General features: G+C 37.6%; 1 protein-coding gene across 2 annotated transcripts in view; it reads right to left on the reverse strand.

Annotated features, from left to right (window-relative positions):
• Positions 1-18,986, reverse strand: part of LOC108135436 (netrin-A) — a 53,859-nt gene that overhangs the window by 16,228 nt on the left and 18,645 nt on the right. For both annotated transcript variants that reach the window (XM_017256175.2, XM_017256176.2), the window contains exon 2: positions 4,226-4,414. In XM_017256175.2, the coding sequence (XP_017111664.1) occupies positions 4,226-4,414 (189 nt within the window). The remainder of the gene's footprint in view (positions 1-4,225; positions 4,415-18,986) is intronic.

An 18,986-nucleotide genomic window follows, 5' to 3' on the forward strand; every position in this document is an offset into this window, starting at 1 on the left:
AAAAAAACATAAAAGTATAAAAAAACCAAAAATTCAATTGAACTAAGAAAAAGTTTAAAAGCAGTAATCCATTAATAATTATTTACTCTGCTTTAAATTGTTTCCTAATCTTGTTTTTTTTTTTAAAGGATATTGCAAAAAATAGCCACTGCTTTAATAATAATTGACCTTAAGAAAACATATTTTATAAAATATTAAAAAGCTAATTTTTATATAATTCGAACATTTTAAATATTTAAGAAATACAAATAACAGCAATGGAATTATCTAGATGTCAACTAGGTATGCTTACAATTTAATGGAAAATTCAATTTGAACATGTCTAAGCTCGTGTTATTTGATATATAAAGCATAAGCAATTTTCAATTTAAGAGAAATAATAGCAGGCCCTATTCGTGCACAGTATTAACAGGGCAAACAGAATTCGATTTGAGATTTGCTTTTCTTGTTTTTATTGCCTTTCAGTGTGGCATGCAAATTTAATGATGTCGACGAAAGGCAACAAGGCAAAAAGCAGAGTATACTTTTGTGGGGAAACGGAGTGGATTTCGGATTTTAATTATCAAAAGAGCAGCAGCCAGGGCAACGGGCAACGAGCAACACATGCAGACAAGTGTATGAATAACGATTCGTTTACGGCCAGGATGCCGGGATGCTCTCGTTGGACAAATAATAATATGTAATTTTCCGGTCATTGAAACATTTGCACAAATAAGGAAATTGACTGAGCCGTTTGCCCAAAATGACTTTGACAGCACGTGTCCGTATCTGAATTTGAATCCGGATCTGTATCTGCATCTGCATCTGCTGCCGTGTGTAATTCTAGTTCTAATTCCAAGCCGATTCCAATTTCTGAAGCAAACCTCCAATCCCTAACCCCATTCGCAACCCAGTTTCATATTCCAACTAAAATCCCTGTCTGGGCGATGAATTATGGCTTTTGGGTGGCGTTTGCTCCATTAGACTTGACTTTGCCATCCTCAAGTAAATCATTTCAATATTTAAATTAAATCAACTTCAAATTCGACGAGTGTGTGTGTGTGAGTGTGCTCAGACAAATATAGTTTGCGGATGTTAGTTGCTTCCTCTTCAGTCTAATCTTTTTCATTTTAGCTGCAATTCGAAATGATTTTAAGGCGTTAATTATAAAGCGAAACACGAAACACGACAGTAGGTTCTTGAAATTCACAACTTTAAACAACTGATTGATTTAATGGAAGCTTAATAGTTGTTTGTAGAATTAACTTTAAATTTAAAGCCTTTCGTTCTATTAATCGTGGAATTGTGGCTGTTGTGTGAGTGCCTCTTTGAATAATGTATATTTGGGTAATGCTGATGGGTAAATTAAATAATCATAAAGTCATTTCAGTAAGTGATTGTTATTTGGACTGGTTTCTATATGAAATTATCAATGCAAAATCAATTATTCATATGCTCAAATATAGAGAAAAATATCTTATTTCTCATATCATGACTCTCTTTTTAAATTATTTTAGTCTATACATATAAAAATGTCCCAAGAAAATGAATAGTAATTCATAAATTTTATTTCAATTGCTCGTAAAACCCAGGTGGAGGAATTTAAGAACACAAATTAATCGTCGATATTGAAATTTATAATTTAGAACATTGGCTTGTGCCAAAACCTTTTATGAATTCAATTCCTTTTGCTGATCTGAATATTGAAATAAGAATTCCTTTTTCCCAAAACACATGAGAAGACATCTTTTGTGGTTGCTGCTGTCACTTGAGCAAATGCCATTAGTAATGTGAAATTATTTAAAATTTATTTCGAACGTTTATGGGGGTATGGGAAACGTGCCAGCTCGAGATGAAACGAATAAATCACTGGATGTCCTCCGCAAGTCTGCATCAGCTGGAAAGCATTCCTCATTCCTCACTGCTCGGCTCCTGGGCCACAAAGATTTTCCCAACAATTTCGGTTGACTAATTGAAAGTTCGGGGGAAGGAGAAAGGAGAAAGCAGAAAGGGGTCGGCGGCTGCAACATTTGGCAAATGGCAAACATGACGTAAAACATTTTGCCAACAAGTCAGAGACAACTGAATACAATGGCAGCCACTGTGTAAAAAAATGTAAAAATGTTTCTTAACAAATCGCACGCGTGTCAAAAATAAAACGAATACGTTTTTTATGGACGCACAAAGTCGCCGCTTAAATAAAAGGCGATATAATTTAAAAACTGTCGCCGCGGCGCCTTTTGTCCCGAAATCGCAAAATCACAAAATCACAAAATCGCAAGTGGTTGAGTGGGTGGATGGGATGGGTGTTTGCGGGGAACAGTCGACAATCGGCGGTGCTTATTTACGATGTGGCTTCGCTCTGCTCCGACTTAGCCGGATAATTAATTAAAAATCGATAAGAATTTGATTTGGATTTAACGGCTCTGGCTGAGCGGTTGCGAGAATTATGATGCTTAGTCAGCCGAAAGCCGAAAACCGAAAACCGAAAATCCGAAAGCCAAAGCGGTTTCGACCAAATTTCTGACATCCCAATGACAAACGACAGTCGGCACCCCCTAACACCTCCCACATTTCCCCCAAACGGGGCCTTTTGTTTCTGTTTTTGTTTACGATACTCGATTCGCAATTAGGTATACATTTTTGAATGTGAATTCCCAGCGGGATGCATAACACGCATACACCATATATATGTACATACATATTTATATGTGGGCGGCGCAACTATAAATAGGCAAGCGTTTCAGATTTAAGCCATGTGGTCCACCTGATTTGATTGTTTGCCAATGAAAATGATTGCAGGCCATAAATTTGGGTTCCCGTATGTGCGCGTTTCCTCCTTTTCCTCATCGGCGTCATAAACCACATCCGTGATCTTCGCTAAACGTAATACCCCATTTTGACCACTTATCATTATAAAATAAAATAATGGAATGACCAAAATCTCCTATAATTCACAATGATTTTGGTACTTGCAGTACACACAAGACAATAGCTCATTGTTAAAATTAACTGTGCGTTATTCTAAATAAAAAGTTATAAGTGTTAATTTAATGCTAAATAAAATAAAGTACCAATTTAATACTAAATAAAATGAGGTACAAACTTAATACTAAATAAAAAATATCAACTTAATACTAAATAAAGTTTAGTATTAAAGTAGTACAAAGCCAAATAATATTAGGCTTTAGTTTATGTAGTATACTTTGTAGTTTCATTTGCAAACCAATTAAAATTTAATACTTTGGAAGTTTTTAGTTAATACGCAGCTTAATAAAAAGTTGTTATTCTCAATACTTAAGAATTTCTACGAATATATTTATTTGTGTTTTAGCATTAGCAGGGTATTCGACTGTTGAGGGCCTTGGCTGTGCTCTTTTTTCTTCTTCTGTAGTCTTTCTCTTATCCGCTGGCTTCTTTTTATTTTTATTGTTTCGATTGGAGCGCGTGAATTTATGGCGGTCATAAATTACATTACAAACAACACACGCGAAGGTCGCCTGGGGACGGCCAAAGGGTTGCCTCAGGGGGCTGGATGCTGGCCCAGTTGGATTTCACAGGGAGCTAATTATTGTAAATTGAGCACTAATCTCGGGAGGAAGAATTTCCGATTTCCCAATACCTTAAAATCTTTCTATTTAATTCCAATGTTTATATATAAGTAAAGTATTTAAGGGTTTGCCATATACAATTCACTGCAATTAATTTTCACAAATTAATAAAATTAATATAAATACAATTTGTGAAATGCATTTGTATTACTGGGCAATATAAGCAGCAATACTGACCTTAAACTGCTTAAAACACATAAGAGCGCAAAACTTGAACAATGGGCATTTCGATGTAGAAAACCTCTAAAAGTTTTGTGGCTGGTGAATTTTTAATCAAATTTTTTATTGGCTATTTCTTAGTTTCAGATAGAATACGGATTGGTGACCCAAATCTATTTCGTTGTTGCATTTCTGGTTAAATCTCTCTGACAGTATTCATCATGTTGGCATAATTTAACGTTTGGAAATTTTTTGAGTAATAATTTTCAGAGAGCTGCCCCAATATGAAACTTCTTGGCTTTATAACGTAACTGATTAACCCTATATTTTATATCAGCAAGACTTTATGTGTTGGTGGCTTAATTCTCTAATTCTCTCTCTGCATTTCAAGCTTGTGGCTTTATTTTCTAAAAATCTGCATTCATATTTATACTTTATGTCCTTAAAAATTGTTCAGTAGTAACGTTTTGACGTACCTTTGCACACCTTGCGGTGGGTGAGTGGCTTGGTGGGGTCGCGGTAGTATCCCTCCTTGCACTGGTGGCAATTCCGGCCCGTGGTGGCGTGGCGACAATTCTGGCAGACTCCGCCGGAGACGCCCTGCGAAAGTCGGAAGATCTCCATGTTGAAGCGGCACTGGCGGGCGTGCTTGTTGCAGTTGCACTCTGAAAGACACAAGGCGAAACAAGTTCGGATGAGAAAAGACACATCTGGCAGATACGCGCTCACTTCGCACTTGTTAAGTTCTAGCTGTCCGCTTTTAAACGGCTTTATCGCCGCCTCTGATTTGGCGATTGCCCAATGCGATAAATGGAAAAAAATGGCCCGCTAAATGGCTTGAGATTGGACGGAATGAAGCGAGATTGGATGGGGAAATGGGTCTAGGATTGGCAGTGGATGGGCGCGCTATTTGTCTAGCGGGACATTGGCTTAGGTTGGATAATTTATGCGACGATTTGTTGTGAATTACTTACTGAAGACCTTACCCATCGACAACGGGGCGAATGCCTAATATAGAGATAATAAGTTGCCTCGAATTTTCTGTTTCCCATATACATTTTTTATTTAAAAGGTTTGTCTATATTTAATTTGCTCCCTTTTATTTTTAATCAGAAGAATATTTGTTATGTATTTTATTGATATAATACCATGACGATGCTAAAAAACCTTTGTTGAACTCTTCATGGTGATTAGGAAATGGGCATAGAATTTAAACTTACAGAGAAAAATTCGGGTGAATTTACTGGTTTTGGGATTTCTTTAACTTTTTAATCATAACTTTTTAAAATCATTCTTAACAATGGTAAAATCTCTTAAATCTTTTAAAGAGAAGGTAACTGGCATATTCCATTCGATCCCTGAAGACCGTAGGTTCCTTTGCTTATTCGCTGTCGCCTGCTGCTTGTTATGCTTTTGGCAAACAGTTTTGCTATTGACATTCGATGGCGACTGCTGCGGTTATTGCTGCCTGCCATTGATACACGGAGAGAAAAAGGGCACTTTGTTTGAATGGTCAGCCATTTGTGGCTACAATTTGTGAGCAAATATATAAAACAATGTTATTTCGCTTGTGCTTTTAACCAAATTGTTTAAGCAAAGTTTGTAAGATAGGTTTTTGAAATATTTGCAAATTTAGCAACAGCCTTTAAAAAATCAGTTTAAAAGTCTTTAAAAGCAATTTACATATATTGATATTTGTAAGAAAAAATAATGCTTTCATTAACGAAATTGCTTTTTAAGCTATCTAGGAGCAAAGATATCTTAAAGGATCCCTTAATCTTGGCCGTTAAGACCAGCCAATTTTACCAGTGTGCAATTGCTGGTGCTGAGTTGGCATCTTTTGGCTGAGGTCTGAACGCCAAGGGAAGCGCAGTTGAAAATGGACAGCTGACCTGTCAATGGCAAAGACCACGAGTCTTTCTGCCGTTGCAGCCAGTGGCTAGACAAAAACTTGAAGCACCGCACCATTGTCCATGGTCGAGGGCCCACTGTCTGCGATTCCGTGCAATCGACAGTTGTGTCCATCCTGCTTCATTTCGCTGTTCGGTTTTGTTCTGGACAGGGCACACATGTTATAATTATCGGCCGCAGGCAGACAAGACGACTCTCGGCTCCACTTTCACTCCACTCTCACTGCTTCCACTGGGTCTCCCTGCTCCATGCCCCATGCCTCATACCACTGCCTCCAATCCCCATTCTTCAATCTCCAATCTCCATTCCGTCCTCATGCCAGTCGCAGACAAACTTATGTCAGCGCAAATATTTGAACGCAGTCAGGGACTGTCGCATTCATACACTAGAAAAAATTAAAGAATTCTAATTCTAAGACCAGAATATTACAACTGTTTAATAAGGTTACTCATATATTAAGTTAAAGAAATCTGAATTTAATTAATATTTTCATGAACTAATTTTTTGTATAGCAATATTTCATCCATAAAGTTTTTATTTAAAATGGGTACAAACAAGAAATATATTATAAAATTCCGAGTAAAAAGATACAGACATGTTATGGGCAGAAAATCCATTTAAAATTATATGAATTTCTTAAATTTAAAACTGAAGTGGTAAATTCTGAAAAAGGTTCATTTCGTTCTGAGCATTTACTTAATAAATTTAAATTGATTATAGCTAACTAGTTCAATTTAAGACTAAGTAATTTTCGCCTTAAGATAACAGGTTTTTGCACAAAGTTATCCTGTTAATTTATAAGACATGCTCTCTGTATTTTTGTGACATATTTCTTTCCAGTGTACTCGGAGGAGCATTCGGAGACCGTTGTAGAATCGTCAACAAAAGCTAAGCAAATATTTAGAAAACGCAGAGCTCAAAGCACGGCGTGTGGCTAATTGACAAGTTACCAAGCCACCAGAATACCAGGCTATGGGGCTACCATGGGCTATGTTCCGTACCTCCCCACTTCCGCCCCGAAAAGGGTTCGGCTCGGTGTTAAAAATGCTAGATAATTAATTTTAATGACACACTTACGACCTGCGACTTGCGACTGCCGGCGAATGCCACTTGATTTATGGGCTGGGCAAGAGATTTTCGTTTGATTTTTTTTTTGTATTTGTTGGATCGGCTTTTGGGGCCATGTAAATTTCAGTTCGACGATTACAAAATGCCCATCCAGCTCAATCAAATGCGACTTAAAGCGATGCATAAAACCGCTCATTAGCCGGACCCCAAGCTGCTGTGTTATCCGAGTAAGGTGAGTCCAGTAATTAAGTTCAAATTTGATAAGTGGCCCTCGAAAACACTCTCACACTCCCCGCATCGCATGGATGGATGTGGATGGCCGGGGAGACAATGAAATCGTCAGTATCCGTATCGGTATCTGTATCTTTGTCGCAGCCTCCGAAATTAACTGCCTGTGAGAGTTTCCAATAAAAACATTTTAGGCCGCTTAACTTTCGACTCGAATTAGTCACTCGGCTGGGAATAAAAAACATTGCTTTTGACAGGGAAAGTTTGTACGCCGAAAAAGACAGTACTAAACAGCAAATAATCTAAGACAACTAAAAAAGGATATTTAATTATCTTGGAATATTATAATAATTAGTAAAAATATTTTAAATCAAAATAATATTGTTTCTTTATTAGTAACTATTTAATGCGATTATCGATTGTTTAAAAAGTTAACCTGAGTTAATTAATTGGCCGTCCAAAAGAATGCAATAAATGCATTCGTAGGAAGCCTCTGCCACTTCCGTACACAAACAATAACAAGTTGTTGCATACTTTTAGACACCTTTTAAAGAGATTTCAAATCGCAGCGATTTATTTAATACTCTCCGTTAATTTTGAGATTAGAAAAACGGTTTTCCTGTCCAATCATTATTTTGAGAAGACCAAGTTGTATTTAATTCTTTCCTTGACCCCAGAAATCGCAATTTGAATAGCGACTGTTTCCGGTACTCGGTCCATGTTGACACAGTGCAATGCGAGTGCTTGCGAGTTATGAATGGAAGCCCTTTGATCTACAATCCACAATCCGCAGTCGGAATCGACGGTTGGGCATCTCTAATTAACTGTCGCAGAGACGAAGTCAAATGTTTCTTTTTTTCTGCTTTGGGGATTTTAAACCATGGCTTTGGCTCTGGCCAGGAGCAGATTTGGCCCAGCTTAGGAGCTCAGAATTGGCCAGAGCTGCTGCATCGAAGACCATTGATAAATTGTTGGAAAGCGTTCGATTTGGCCAGTGCCCAAAACAAACCAAAACATTCCGGACCCAAGCAGACCAAGGAAAACGCAAACCAACCAAAAGCCAATCCAACGTTACGCTTTTCACTTACTTTGGAGTACCAAGTTTATGCAGGGTAAATTGTAAAATCGGCTATCTTCGATAATATTTCTAATTTACATGATTTATAAATAAAAACGCATTTATATATTTTAAAAATTATTGAAAGAAGAGTCGTTTGAGAGGAATAGTTTGGATATTTGTATTCATAGTGATTATTTTGCTTTCGTTTCTTTATTTACCAATAATCCCTCAAGTCAGAGAAACTATTCTTTTAAAAATGAAATATACTCGTATAAAAACAATGGAATAACAAAAAAAAAATGGTAAAATGGAATTCAAAATGTTATATTTATTATATAAATTATGTATTAAATCATAATATTAATATTATATTATATTATTAAATATAATACTTAATATGGAAAGCAGTAAAGCTAAATTAAATATGATTTAAATTTGAATTCAATTCTCAGATATGTAAACTAATTCCGAAAATAATCAAATGAAAAATGTAAGAATTTTTAAACAATTGCGTATTTAAAATAACAAAAAATGGATAAAAATCAAAGATTGTAGTTATTTTGCTTGCAAAACTTACAGTTATGTTAAGCGCTTAAAAGAATTTTTCTGATTTTTCCATAGAATGAAACTCCAGTTTGGAGCTTTCAATCACGAAATGACTTTGCGGAAAGGACCTCGCATGAACCCACTAGCTGTTGATGGGTTTATATTCGCACTTTTTGGGGCTTGGGGTTGTTTGTGCCGGGGCTTTTCCTTGTCCATGTCCTGGCTGAGAGTTTTCAATTTCCCTCCCCTTCCCCCTCCACCTCCACCCGCACCCGCACCCTCGACCAAACCCTCCAGCGACCCCTCGTGTGCTGGTCGTTGTCGACATTTCATCGTTTTATGATTGATTGCGTTCGCCTCGCAGTGATTTTCGGTAACCGAAAATTGTGAATTGAATTCGTGGTGGGGGGTATGGGTTGGCAAAGGGGGATTCCCCGGATGAGGGGGCTTTCAATTGGTGTTATTGCTGTTGCTGCTGCTTTTGGTGCGATTGCGGTTGCGGTTGCTGCTCTTGCGTTTTTGCACTGCAATTTGACAATTTCATCGCAAAATTGTTTTGGTGTCTGTGGCCGTGTTGTTCCCTGTGTGTGTGTGTGTGTGTGTGTGTCCCTGTGATTTATCACAAGTGAACGATTTACACAAAAAAAAAGACTTGTTTACGCGCATACTTTGGTAATTAATAATTTGAATTTTGCGAGGCGAACAAAGCGAAATGATTGTTCGGTGGATTCACAAGAAGCGGCCAATTATGTCATCCCATCTCGCCTTAGCTCTAGTGTCTGTCTGTCTGTCGGTCTGTCTGTCCGAGTATTCTGGTTAACCCAATTTCGCCACTCTTTGAACTACTCCTAGTACAGGGCGCGTATTTATAAACATTTTCATCGTAAACGCCCCAAAACAGTCGTAAACAGCTAGAGCCACTTTCATAAATTGTTCGCACTGGCTTCGCTGGAAGCGTCCGCGGTACCAAGAAACTCGTCCATCCTCATCCACATGGCCCAAAACATCCAAACAATAATGAACCCCGGGCCAAATCCCCCCCCTCCCCCTTCCTTCTGCATTCGCCTTCTAACTGCATTGCAATGAGCTTTATCGGCGCAAGTAATTAACTTGTGGAGTGCTTCCTAGCACCTGCCCGCCAACATATTTCGTCTGTCGCCTACTCGATGGCAAAACTTCATTTCGCTAACGATCAAAAAGTCACTACGAAAGTGCTTGGCTTCAAAGGAATTGTTTCCTTTTGAAATTTAGATTCTTATATGCGGTGAATAATTGAGTTTCAGTTGTTTGAAACACTAAAGATCACTTGCGATTGGGCAAAAAACCTACAACTGACACATTTCAAAAGTCACTTGAAATGGTAATAAAGGTAAGAACACCGAAGACCAACTTTTATCTTGCTTACTTTTGAGCATTGAGTGCTCAGTTGCTCGCAAAATAATAATAATAAAATAGTAGTTACCAATTGAAAGCTAATTTGTAAAAGTCAACAGCGAAAATTAAGCGTTTTGCAGACAATAAAGTATAGGATAACAATTGTTGTGTGAGACAATTTTGGAATCAGAATAAACTTGTATTCTGTCTAACTTTTTTACTAATTAAATATGTATATTTTTTTATGAAAGAATGTTTTATTGCTTTGAAATATTTAAGAAGAAAAGCATTATTTAATACTTTTGTTTTGTATCTAACTATTGCCACTCTTTTGGGCATGACACATTTACTTCGAGCCCAATTTAAAGTGTTTAACCAACCCACGTACGATTTCATTCAGATTCTGACAATAGAACAAGAGTAATGGATTAAAGTTGGCCATGTTCTGCGGCCCACGCCCGTTTCCATCTAATCCACTCCATTCCTTTTTTTTGCCCGCCCCCAGGGGATTTTCGGAAAACTTAAAAACATTTTTCTTTTGGCGCTTCCTTGCGGACGGCAAACAAAAAAAAATGGAGAAAAAAACTGCAATTAAGGCGACTGCAGCTTTTGTTTTCGGTGTCGTTCTGCGTGCCGCAGCTGCAACATTTTCCTTGTCAACGACAGTGGCAACAACAACGATTACAAATTGTTTGCTGCCTGTGGCCAAATAAATAAATACAATAAAAAAAGAGCAGGGAAAATATGCATGCTTATAAATACATTTTTGGTTCAGCACTCGAAGTGTAGGGAATGCCGGAGAATCCAACTTGTTCTCAACCGCATTCAGAGTTTTGTACTCTAATTAACGCCGGCGAATTAACATATAAATATATGTGTGTTTGTTGGGTGAGGGGAAGGGGAAGGGGGATAGAGAGGGGGTTTAGCATCGACGATATCCTGCCGCTAATAAAAAACAATGTTCATGGCTTCACTTCGGCCCACACAGGCTGAGGTCGAGGTCGAGGGGGAATAGGAATAGGAATTGGAATAGGAATAGGAATTTATGTTCGGTTTTTCGTCGAACGCTCAGTTCAGTTCGGAAAATGTTTCTCTGTTTGTTTTTTTATTTAAATCAAGGCCCCAAACTATTTCAATTCTCTGTGCCCTCTTCCTTTTAAATATTCGAATTCCAACTCCAATTCCGATTTCGGTTTTCGGTTTTCGGCTTTCGGCTTTCAGTTTTCAATTTTCGCCTTTCAGTTTTCGGTTTATGTGGTGCATTCTCTACGTTTCCCAAATTAGTGGAGGAGGACGTAGAGGAAAAACAATAAACAAATTTTCAAAATGCTTGTGTGCCCAGCTTCGATTCGAGGGAGAAAAGGAGAGAACGTTAGGGTGGGTTAAATAAACGACTTGTTAAGACACATAAATAAAAGGCAGCAGTTTCCTAATTAAGTCGCCCAGCCAAAACACGCACACTCATTTGCTTGAAAAGTGGGCCCGAAATAAAAACAAAATAAGTTAAGTGAACGGAGATTCTAAATAAAGGGCCGCTATAGCACTATCCACTGTATATTGTGATGTACAATATTGCCAATGCCTTGGAAACTTTTCACTTGATTCATTTCACGTTTCGATTTGATGTCAATATATTTTCACAACTTTTTAAAAGGCAACAAAGTAAGAAAACATGCACATAAAAATGACAATTTTAAGTGAAAAGACAAGGTAAACATTTAAACAAGCAAAACAACTTAACAACATTTTGTTAAGCTTTATTACCCGGTTTTTGGCCAATAAAAAATTAAGCTAATTTTCGCTGTGTGTGTGTAAAATAATACAATTTCTAGTTCATTATGTTTTAAAAACACAATTAAGCTTGATGATCTCAGAAATTGTAAGCAATAAAAATGTCACATTTAATTAAATGCTAACAACCAAAACAATTAAACACAGTTTAAACTCAAATTAAATAACAACGCTAAGAATTAATTTCTAATTTCGTAACAAAAAATATTATGCCTATGTTTTCGCTTTATTTTATAAGCTGAATAGCTTAAAATTATTGTGGTTCTATTTAAAAAATGCGAGTTTTATTTCAACAACTTAGTAAGAAGTTTTAATACTCAATAGTTGAGAGTGAATTTAAGAATAGTTTCAATTCCAAGACAATTTTTTCTGTGCAGCTCATTTTTAAAGAAATAAATAATTTGAATTTATGTAAGCTAATGAATTAGATTTTTTTGCTATGAATAAATGTTTCAGAAAGCAAATAAATATTATGCAGCATAATTTTTTATTTAAAATGAAATGCCATAGAACACAAGTCCTTGTATTTTTCCTAACACAATTTTCTCCTCATTAATTAGTTTGGACAACTTGAGATGGTAGACAAAGCAAACTCAATTGAGTGCTACCGCTCGGCGTTGTTGTTGTTGAAGTTGTTGATGTTGAAAACAACACCAAGTGTGTGTATGTGTGTGAGTGTGTGTGGGTGTGTGTGTGTATCTGCCAGATAAACAAAACAGCAGCTAGATCAACAGCACTTGCAGGTGAGGTGAAAGGTCTCCGCTGCCGTTGCCCGCCCGCTGATCGCCCGTACCGCTCGCATCGTACCGCTCATCCCGCTCGTCCCGCCCGTACCGCTCAAGTGCGGCATTGTTGTTGCTGCTGGGTTTTGATCTTTGTTTTGATTGGAATTGGGATTTCGGATTCAGACTCGTGTGCGGATCGGAGTATTGGGATATTCACACACAGTGAAAAAATCCATTTTATTTCAATCTTAGATATTTACTTTGAAAACAACCTTAACCAATTGAACTTAGAATATCCAGTGATTATCTAAACAAATGGAAAATAGCTACACTGAAATATAAACCAAAAACCCTACAAAATATAAAATTATCTAAAAATGTATTAATATTACCTTAAATTAAGAAATTGGGACCGTAAAATGGGCCAAGCCTTTATACATTTAAGGTCATCTTTAAGCGTTGCTAGTTGAGTAAAATTTTAAATTAACAACACTTTTAATCAATATCAGCTAGCCTTGCTAGTTCCAAAAAATTTAAAATAAACTAGCATTTCCTTTAATCAATAACAGCTATTTCGTTATTCATTGAATTAATGATTTCATAGCTTTTGAATATGCTATGTATGCAATTCACAATTCAACCGATTTCAAATATATCACTTTTCTTGAACTATCATTAGAATGCAAATTTTAATATTGTTTTGATGTTTGAAATATCTTTTGCTAATGCTAAAATCGCATTTAAGGCTGCCCATTTGTTTTTAGTTTTAGCCAGTCCTAGATTTTTCCATGTGCAGGTCTGTTCTGTGGATCAAAGTGGTGCTGGTTGGGTTTAGAGTTTGGAACTGGTGGTGCTCGTTTTTTGTGGTGTTGAAATGTCAGCCAGCACTTGCCGCACATGGCCTCCAATTGCGGCAATATGTTTTGTTTAACATTTTTCTCGCCTTTTTCGGGGGCCTTGCAGTTGCATTTGTTGCATTTGTTTCATTTGCATTTTGTTTGTTTATCTTTTGGAGCTGCACGTGTGTGGAGGGTCGGTGTGTGTGGTGTTTGTGTAAAATCGTGGACTCTGTGCCCATGGGCCACGCCTTAATTACCATTTGCCGGGGGCTAATTCGTATAAATGATTTTTAAATGCGCAAAAATGCCCGGCTACTGATTCTCAATAGAGTTGTAGATTGCATTTAATTAAGCAGAAAACTCCGTCACTCCGTCACTCTGTCACTTTATCTCACCCATTGGGGCAACCCTTTTTGTTGTGTGAATGTCAATTAAAAATCGTATCTCCCATTCTGACATTGCTGCCTGGGCATCGTATCTCGTATCTTGAAGATGGTCTATCTGCGATGGTCGAACAAATTCCCGAGAAACCTTCCATGAAATGCGATGCGTCCGAAAGGTCAAAGATGCTGCTGCCACCAGCGAAACATAAATCAGCTCCCCCTCCACCATCCAATGCGCTGGAAGGGGGGCACGAGTTCGGGTCGCACTCTGGCGGAATTTTCAATGTCACATGCAATTATTCGCAGATTTCTCAGTTACTTTTTTATTCTCCGACCGCCCCTGCTTTGCACTCAAGAGGCCCGAGAAAGAATAGGTTGGAGTATAATCGACTGAGGGATTCAATTAGCTATATACTTGGTAGATATTTTGTTTTTGAAAATTAAGAGACAACACATTACAAGTAATAACTGGATTAAATGAAACAATTTTTAAGGTAATACATTGTCAAATCCTGTAGGAGCAAGAAAAAAAAAAACAAAAGATTTAGATTTAGATTTGAAAAACAAAAAAGTTTAAATTATTAAAATTCATAGAAAGTTGATGTTTTAAATTTCTTAAAAATATTCCAATCCTTTTTAAAATAAAAATATGTAAATAGTAATTTTTATTTTAGAACGTTACATTTTTTTAAATTTCCAATAGTTTCACATGCGTTTCAAATGTATAAAACTGCAAAATCCAAGCCATTAAATTATCCCACGCAATCACACAAATTCATGACTTCGCACTTCTGAACCCATAGATTTACTTATTGTTTAGATGAAAAGGTCACCAATTATTTCCTGGGGCTCTCCGATTGCAAGCAATTCTGCAACTGTTGCTTGCAAGAAAGAGCATTTGGGTTTCCCCAGAAACCGGCAATTCACTTTTTAAGTAGTTTCTCCTCTTTATTGTAGTTTTTGGCAATTCGTCATGGTCAGGATGTGAGATATCGGAGAGTACGTGTAAAATCTCCAGCTGGGCGGCCTGGGCTCAGAAACTTAAATCCTTTTGTGTCCCCTGGCTGCCGCAATGTTCTGTTGCGTTCTGTTTGCCATTTATGGCACTTAAGCAAATTAATAAGAGATGCCATCAGAGGCCCGACTCGCACAATGCCACTGGATTTTGGCTCTGGATTTTGGCTCTGGATTTTGGGTTTTGGATATGACAATGAGCCTGGAATGGAAAGCGGTCCATGTATACATGTGCCATGTTGGCCATCATGGGATGAACTGGCAAAGGGGGCGTGTCGGCCGCCTCAGTTTCGTTTTCATGGCTCTTTTAATCTTTTTCCCCTCGGTTTTTGCTACATTTCAGCACCAGGATCCACGGAGGGGTGCGAGTATGTAGTATTGTGCATTTATTGTCTGTGCCGAGTTTGAGGCTTCGATTTGGTCAATTGTTCAATGAGTTTTCCGAGCAGCAGCTGCTCTGCTCTGTTCTGTTCTGCTCTGCTCTGCTCTTGCCATGTTGCACATTTATGGCCCGTCTCTCAGGCCCTTCTCTTGCACTCAAATAAATAAATATATATTGGAAAGAACCCATTGTGGAAATGTAAATAATCATTGCAATTTGCAAAGGTTTGAATTTATAAAATAAATAATAAATATATTCTGATCGAATCAATATTCTTCATTTTTAGTCGCCTTTTAATTTAAGCACAGATTTTACTTTATTATAAGATCCCATGTTAGTCTTGGTTGTAAAAAGTTCTAACATGAAAACAAATTTTTCAAGCCTTTATGATAAGTTAAGAACCTGATTTAAAATTTATGAAATTTAAAGTTTAAAAACTTTTTTAGCATACCATTAATATTATAATTTTTTAATCTCACATCTGATATAAAAATTACTTTAAAATACCTTAACTTTTTGTGTATATTACAAAATGTAATACGTTTTTTCTCTTAAAAATTTACAATTTAAATTAAAACCCTATAGGTTATGGAAAATATATATGAATATAGTTCTGCGATTTAAATGGGACACTTTTGCTAGCATAAATTGTTTAAAGAACAAGTACCATTACTCGATCAAGGGAAAACCAGCATTAAATGTTATAGTACGAAACCATTATTAAAATCCTAAGACTTCTCAAACCTAGTTAGTTTTCTTTTAAATTTTTGGTTTTTGGTTAGTTTATGCTTATTTAAGGTACATTTTCCCTGAGTGTGATGGAAGGAAGCATAAGCTGTTTAAAAATAAGAACAAAGCCTAGTTGGTTTCCTTTCAAAATTTTCAATTTTCATTACTTTATGCTCATTTTTTTAGGAACATTTTTCCTGAGTGTGATGAAAGGAAAATGCATGCAAAACTATGTATTAAGGCCCGGCAGAGGAGCTACGTCCCTCGTGCAGCCTTTGCATTTATTTACATTTGTTCCGTGCACATGGACAGTGGGATGGACGGACAGAGAGGCAGACGGTTGCGATGCATTCAAATTCGCATTCACATTCGCATTCACATACACATTCGGATTCGCATTGACATTCATTCATTCACTGGCCATCGAAGGGAGGGGGCTTGGCGAAGCCTTTTCTTCTGGGTTTTCGGAAATCGCCGCCCAAAAGGGACCGACCTAACAGGTGTGCAAACGGTGGCCGAAATGGAAATGTTTTATTATGAGCTCGGGGTGCAGAGGGATGTGACGACGGCGATGCCGACTGGGCAGGGATAAAGCTGCTGCTAATCAATTAGTGACAACATAAATCGATTTCCATTGAGGGCTATTAAGCCATAAAAGTGGAAAGCGACATCGGGAACAGGAAGTGCTGGCGTGGATGCACCTGGAAATGCGCCAGATGCTGGAGTAAATCAAGGACTTGACCAGAATATAGGGCCGCAGAGTGAAGGGGACGAGGGAAAACCTGCATTAAATGCTATAATTCGAAACCAACATTAAAATCCTAAGACTTGCAAATGACATTTTCTCAAATTAGAAACTAGATGTAAATATAAACAGGTATTTATAAAACCATACTGAGAGGGTAATGAATTTAAGATCATCTCACTATTTCTCTACTTATATCTATCATATATGGAGGATATTTGCCAGATCAATGCTTATACATTCAATGCTTACACCAAAGTAATTCATAGGAATAACCAAACTCCTTTTCTACATAAACTGTCAAAGGGTTTAGTTATGGCTCACATAAATTTTCCGCAGCTGTCTCATCAGCATAACATTTCTTTAACCGATACTCTGTCGATTCTAATGAACCTGTTGTCACAGCTCCCACATCACAGTGTTTTTTGCCTTCGGCAGGGATATCTGTAGTCCCATCGCTAGTCCGGCCCATAATAAAGATTTTGTTGTCGGGCTGGCCGAATCAGAAGCAAGATTTAGGCCATTAAACTGAGGCAGTAATTGGCTTTACTGGGGAACACATCTTTCCTTGGCGAATTGAGTCTTTTGTGCTTGAATCGGATGAGAAATGCCTGCTTATGGATTATTAGTTTCTCACACGATTGTTGATCCCGATCCCCGGTTCCTGGGTCGTTTCCCATTTAAATCTGGCAAAAGATCACTATCTGGATGCCCCTACTTCCTTCCAGGCCAAGTCAAGTTAAGTCAGGTCGAGCTATGTACCCGTACTTTGACAAAACGGTTACCCGATAGCTACCATTTGGCAGTGCCATTCACCTGAGTGCGGCATAAACTATATTGTCAATGGACGGGACAGGGCCACAGATACAGATACAGATGCAGATGCAGATGCAGTTGGAGATGGAGATGCAGATACAAATGCAGATACGGATACTGGGAGAGGACAAGTCGTGAAAGTAACATGAACGGGGCCAGCCAAAAGCAAATCACAATGGGCCAAAACAATGATAATAAGTAAAATGTGCAAGACTTTTCCAGCGACAGCCTCGATCTGCACTGAAAATAATAGTTTAATCAGATTTTGTAATTTAAAAACTATATTTTCTGCCTTGCGTAAGTAGGGTAAACCAAATCTGATATTTAAGATAGATCATTTTATGGCAGATTTCTCAAACGAGTGACGAAAAAAATTAAACCTAATATGGCATTGCGAAATCGACCCTTAATAAGCTGCTCTATTTTTTTCCCAGTGTGGTCATGACTCCAGCCAGCCAGACCAGCCGAATTTTATTAATATTTGTACATATATTTATCTGCTTTGCTGTTTTCCAGAAACGCTCGAGGTCAAAGAGATAAACGGAAGCTGATCCGCGCTCCAATTGAACCTTAGGACAACGACTGCAGCTTGGGACAATGCAATTTGCATATTAAGACAATGGTATCTACTACACATCGCCAAAGCTCCAAATGCATCTTCTGCCGTTTCTGGCCATCTATGATGGCAGCTTTCCGCTGACGGGCCTCGTTTCGTTTTGAGGGAGATGGGCCAGAGTTAATTGCTGGGGAGGAAATTAACACTTGACTGGGGCGACGAAACCAACTTTAGCCACAACTTCAGGGCCCGATAACCGGGCACAGTGGCAGTCGTAAAAGGAACAAAAATAAGCTGAAAAAAAGTAGAAAAAAAGTACGGAACAGAAGCCAGTGCAAAGTTATAGGCCAACAAGTGCAGATAATATTTATGGGCAAGACAAAGCCGCAACACAAGATGGCCATGTACGAGTATCTCCTCCCTTTACAGCTCGTTTTGTGGTCACTCGTTTTCTGCCCCAACCTGCATCCTTCGTACTATCTTATGCCATTTTACTTTATGGGACATTTTGCTATTTCATAAAGCCAGCCTAGATGGTATGGGATGGGATGGGTTCTCCTTGTCCCTCCGACATCCTGGGTGTCCTGGGTGTGTGTTTATTAAATGCTATTCACAAAGGCAGGCAGAAGGCAGCAGGCGGCCTAAAAAAACAAACAAACGACGGCCACAAAAAAAAATCTCGACTTTTGATTGCCGTTCTTTTGTTTATACCCTACCTTGGGGTTTCTCAAATGAAATCAACAGAAAACAAAGGAACACTTCATACCCTTAAATGTTTGGATCGGCTTAAAACACTAAAAGTTGTATAGTTTCTAATTTTATTTTATTCATAAGCAATATATTAATCTTTTTGAGATTTATTTATAATAAAACATGTAAATAAATGTGCATATATTATATATATTTATTTTAATTTATTTATATACACATAGTAAAAGTGAACAAAGTGAACAGGAGGATGTAAGGAAATTTTTCCAGAGTATTCCGTTTTGCGACCTGATGCTTAACACTTGGAGAATTTCGTTACTGTCCCCTGCTATTTTTGTGTTCTTGGCTATCTGCCTCAACTT

The sequence above is a fragment of the Drosophila elegans genome, unplaced genomic scaffold (assembly GCF_018152505.1).
Source record: "Drosophila elegans isolate 14027-0461.03 unplaced genomic scaffold, ASM1815250v1 contig_149, whole genome shotgun sequence".
Classification (NCBI taxonomy): domain Eukaryota; kingdom Metazoa; phylum Arthropoda; class Insecta; order Diptera; family Drosophilidae; genus Drosophila; species Drosophila elegans.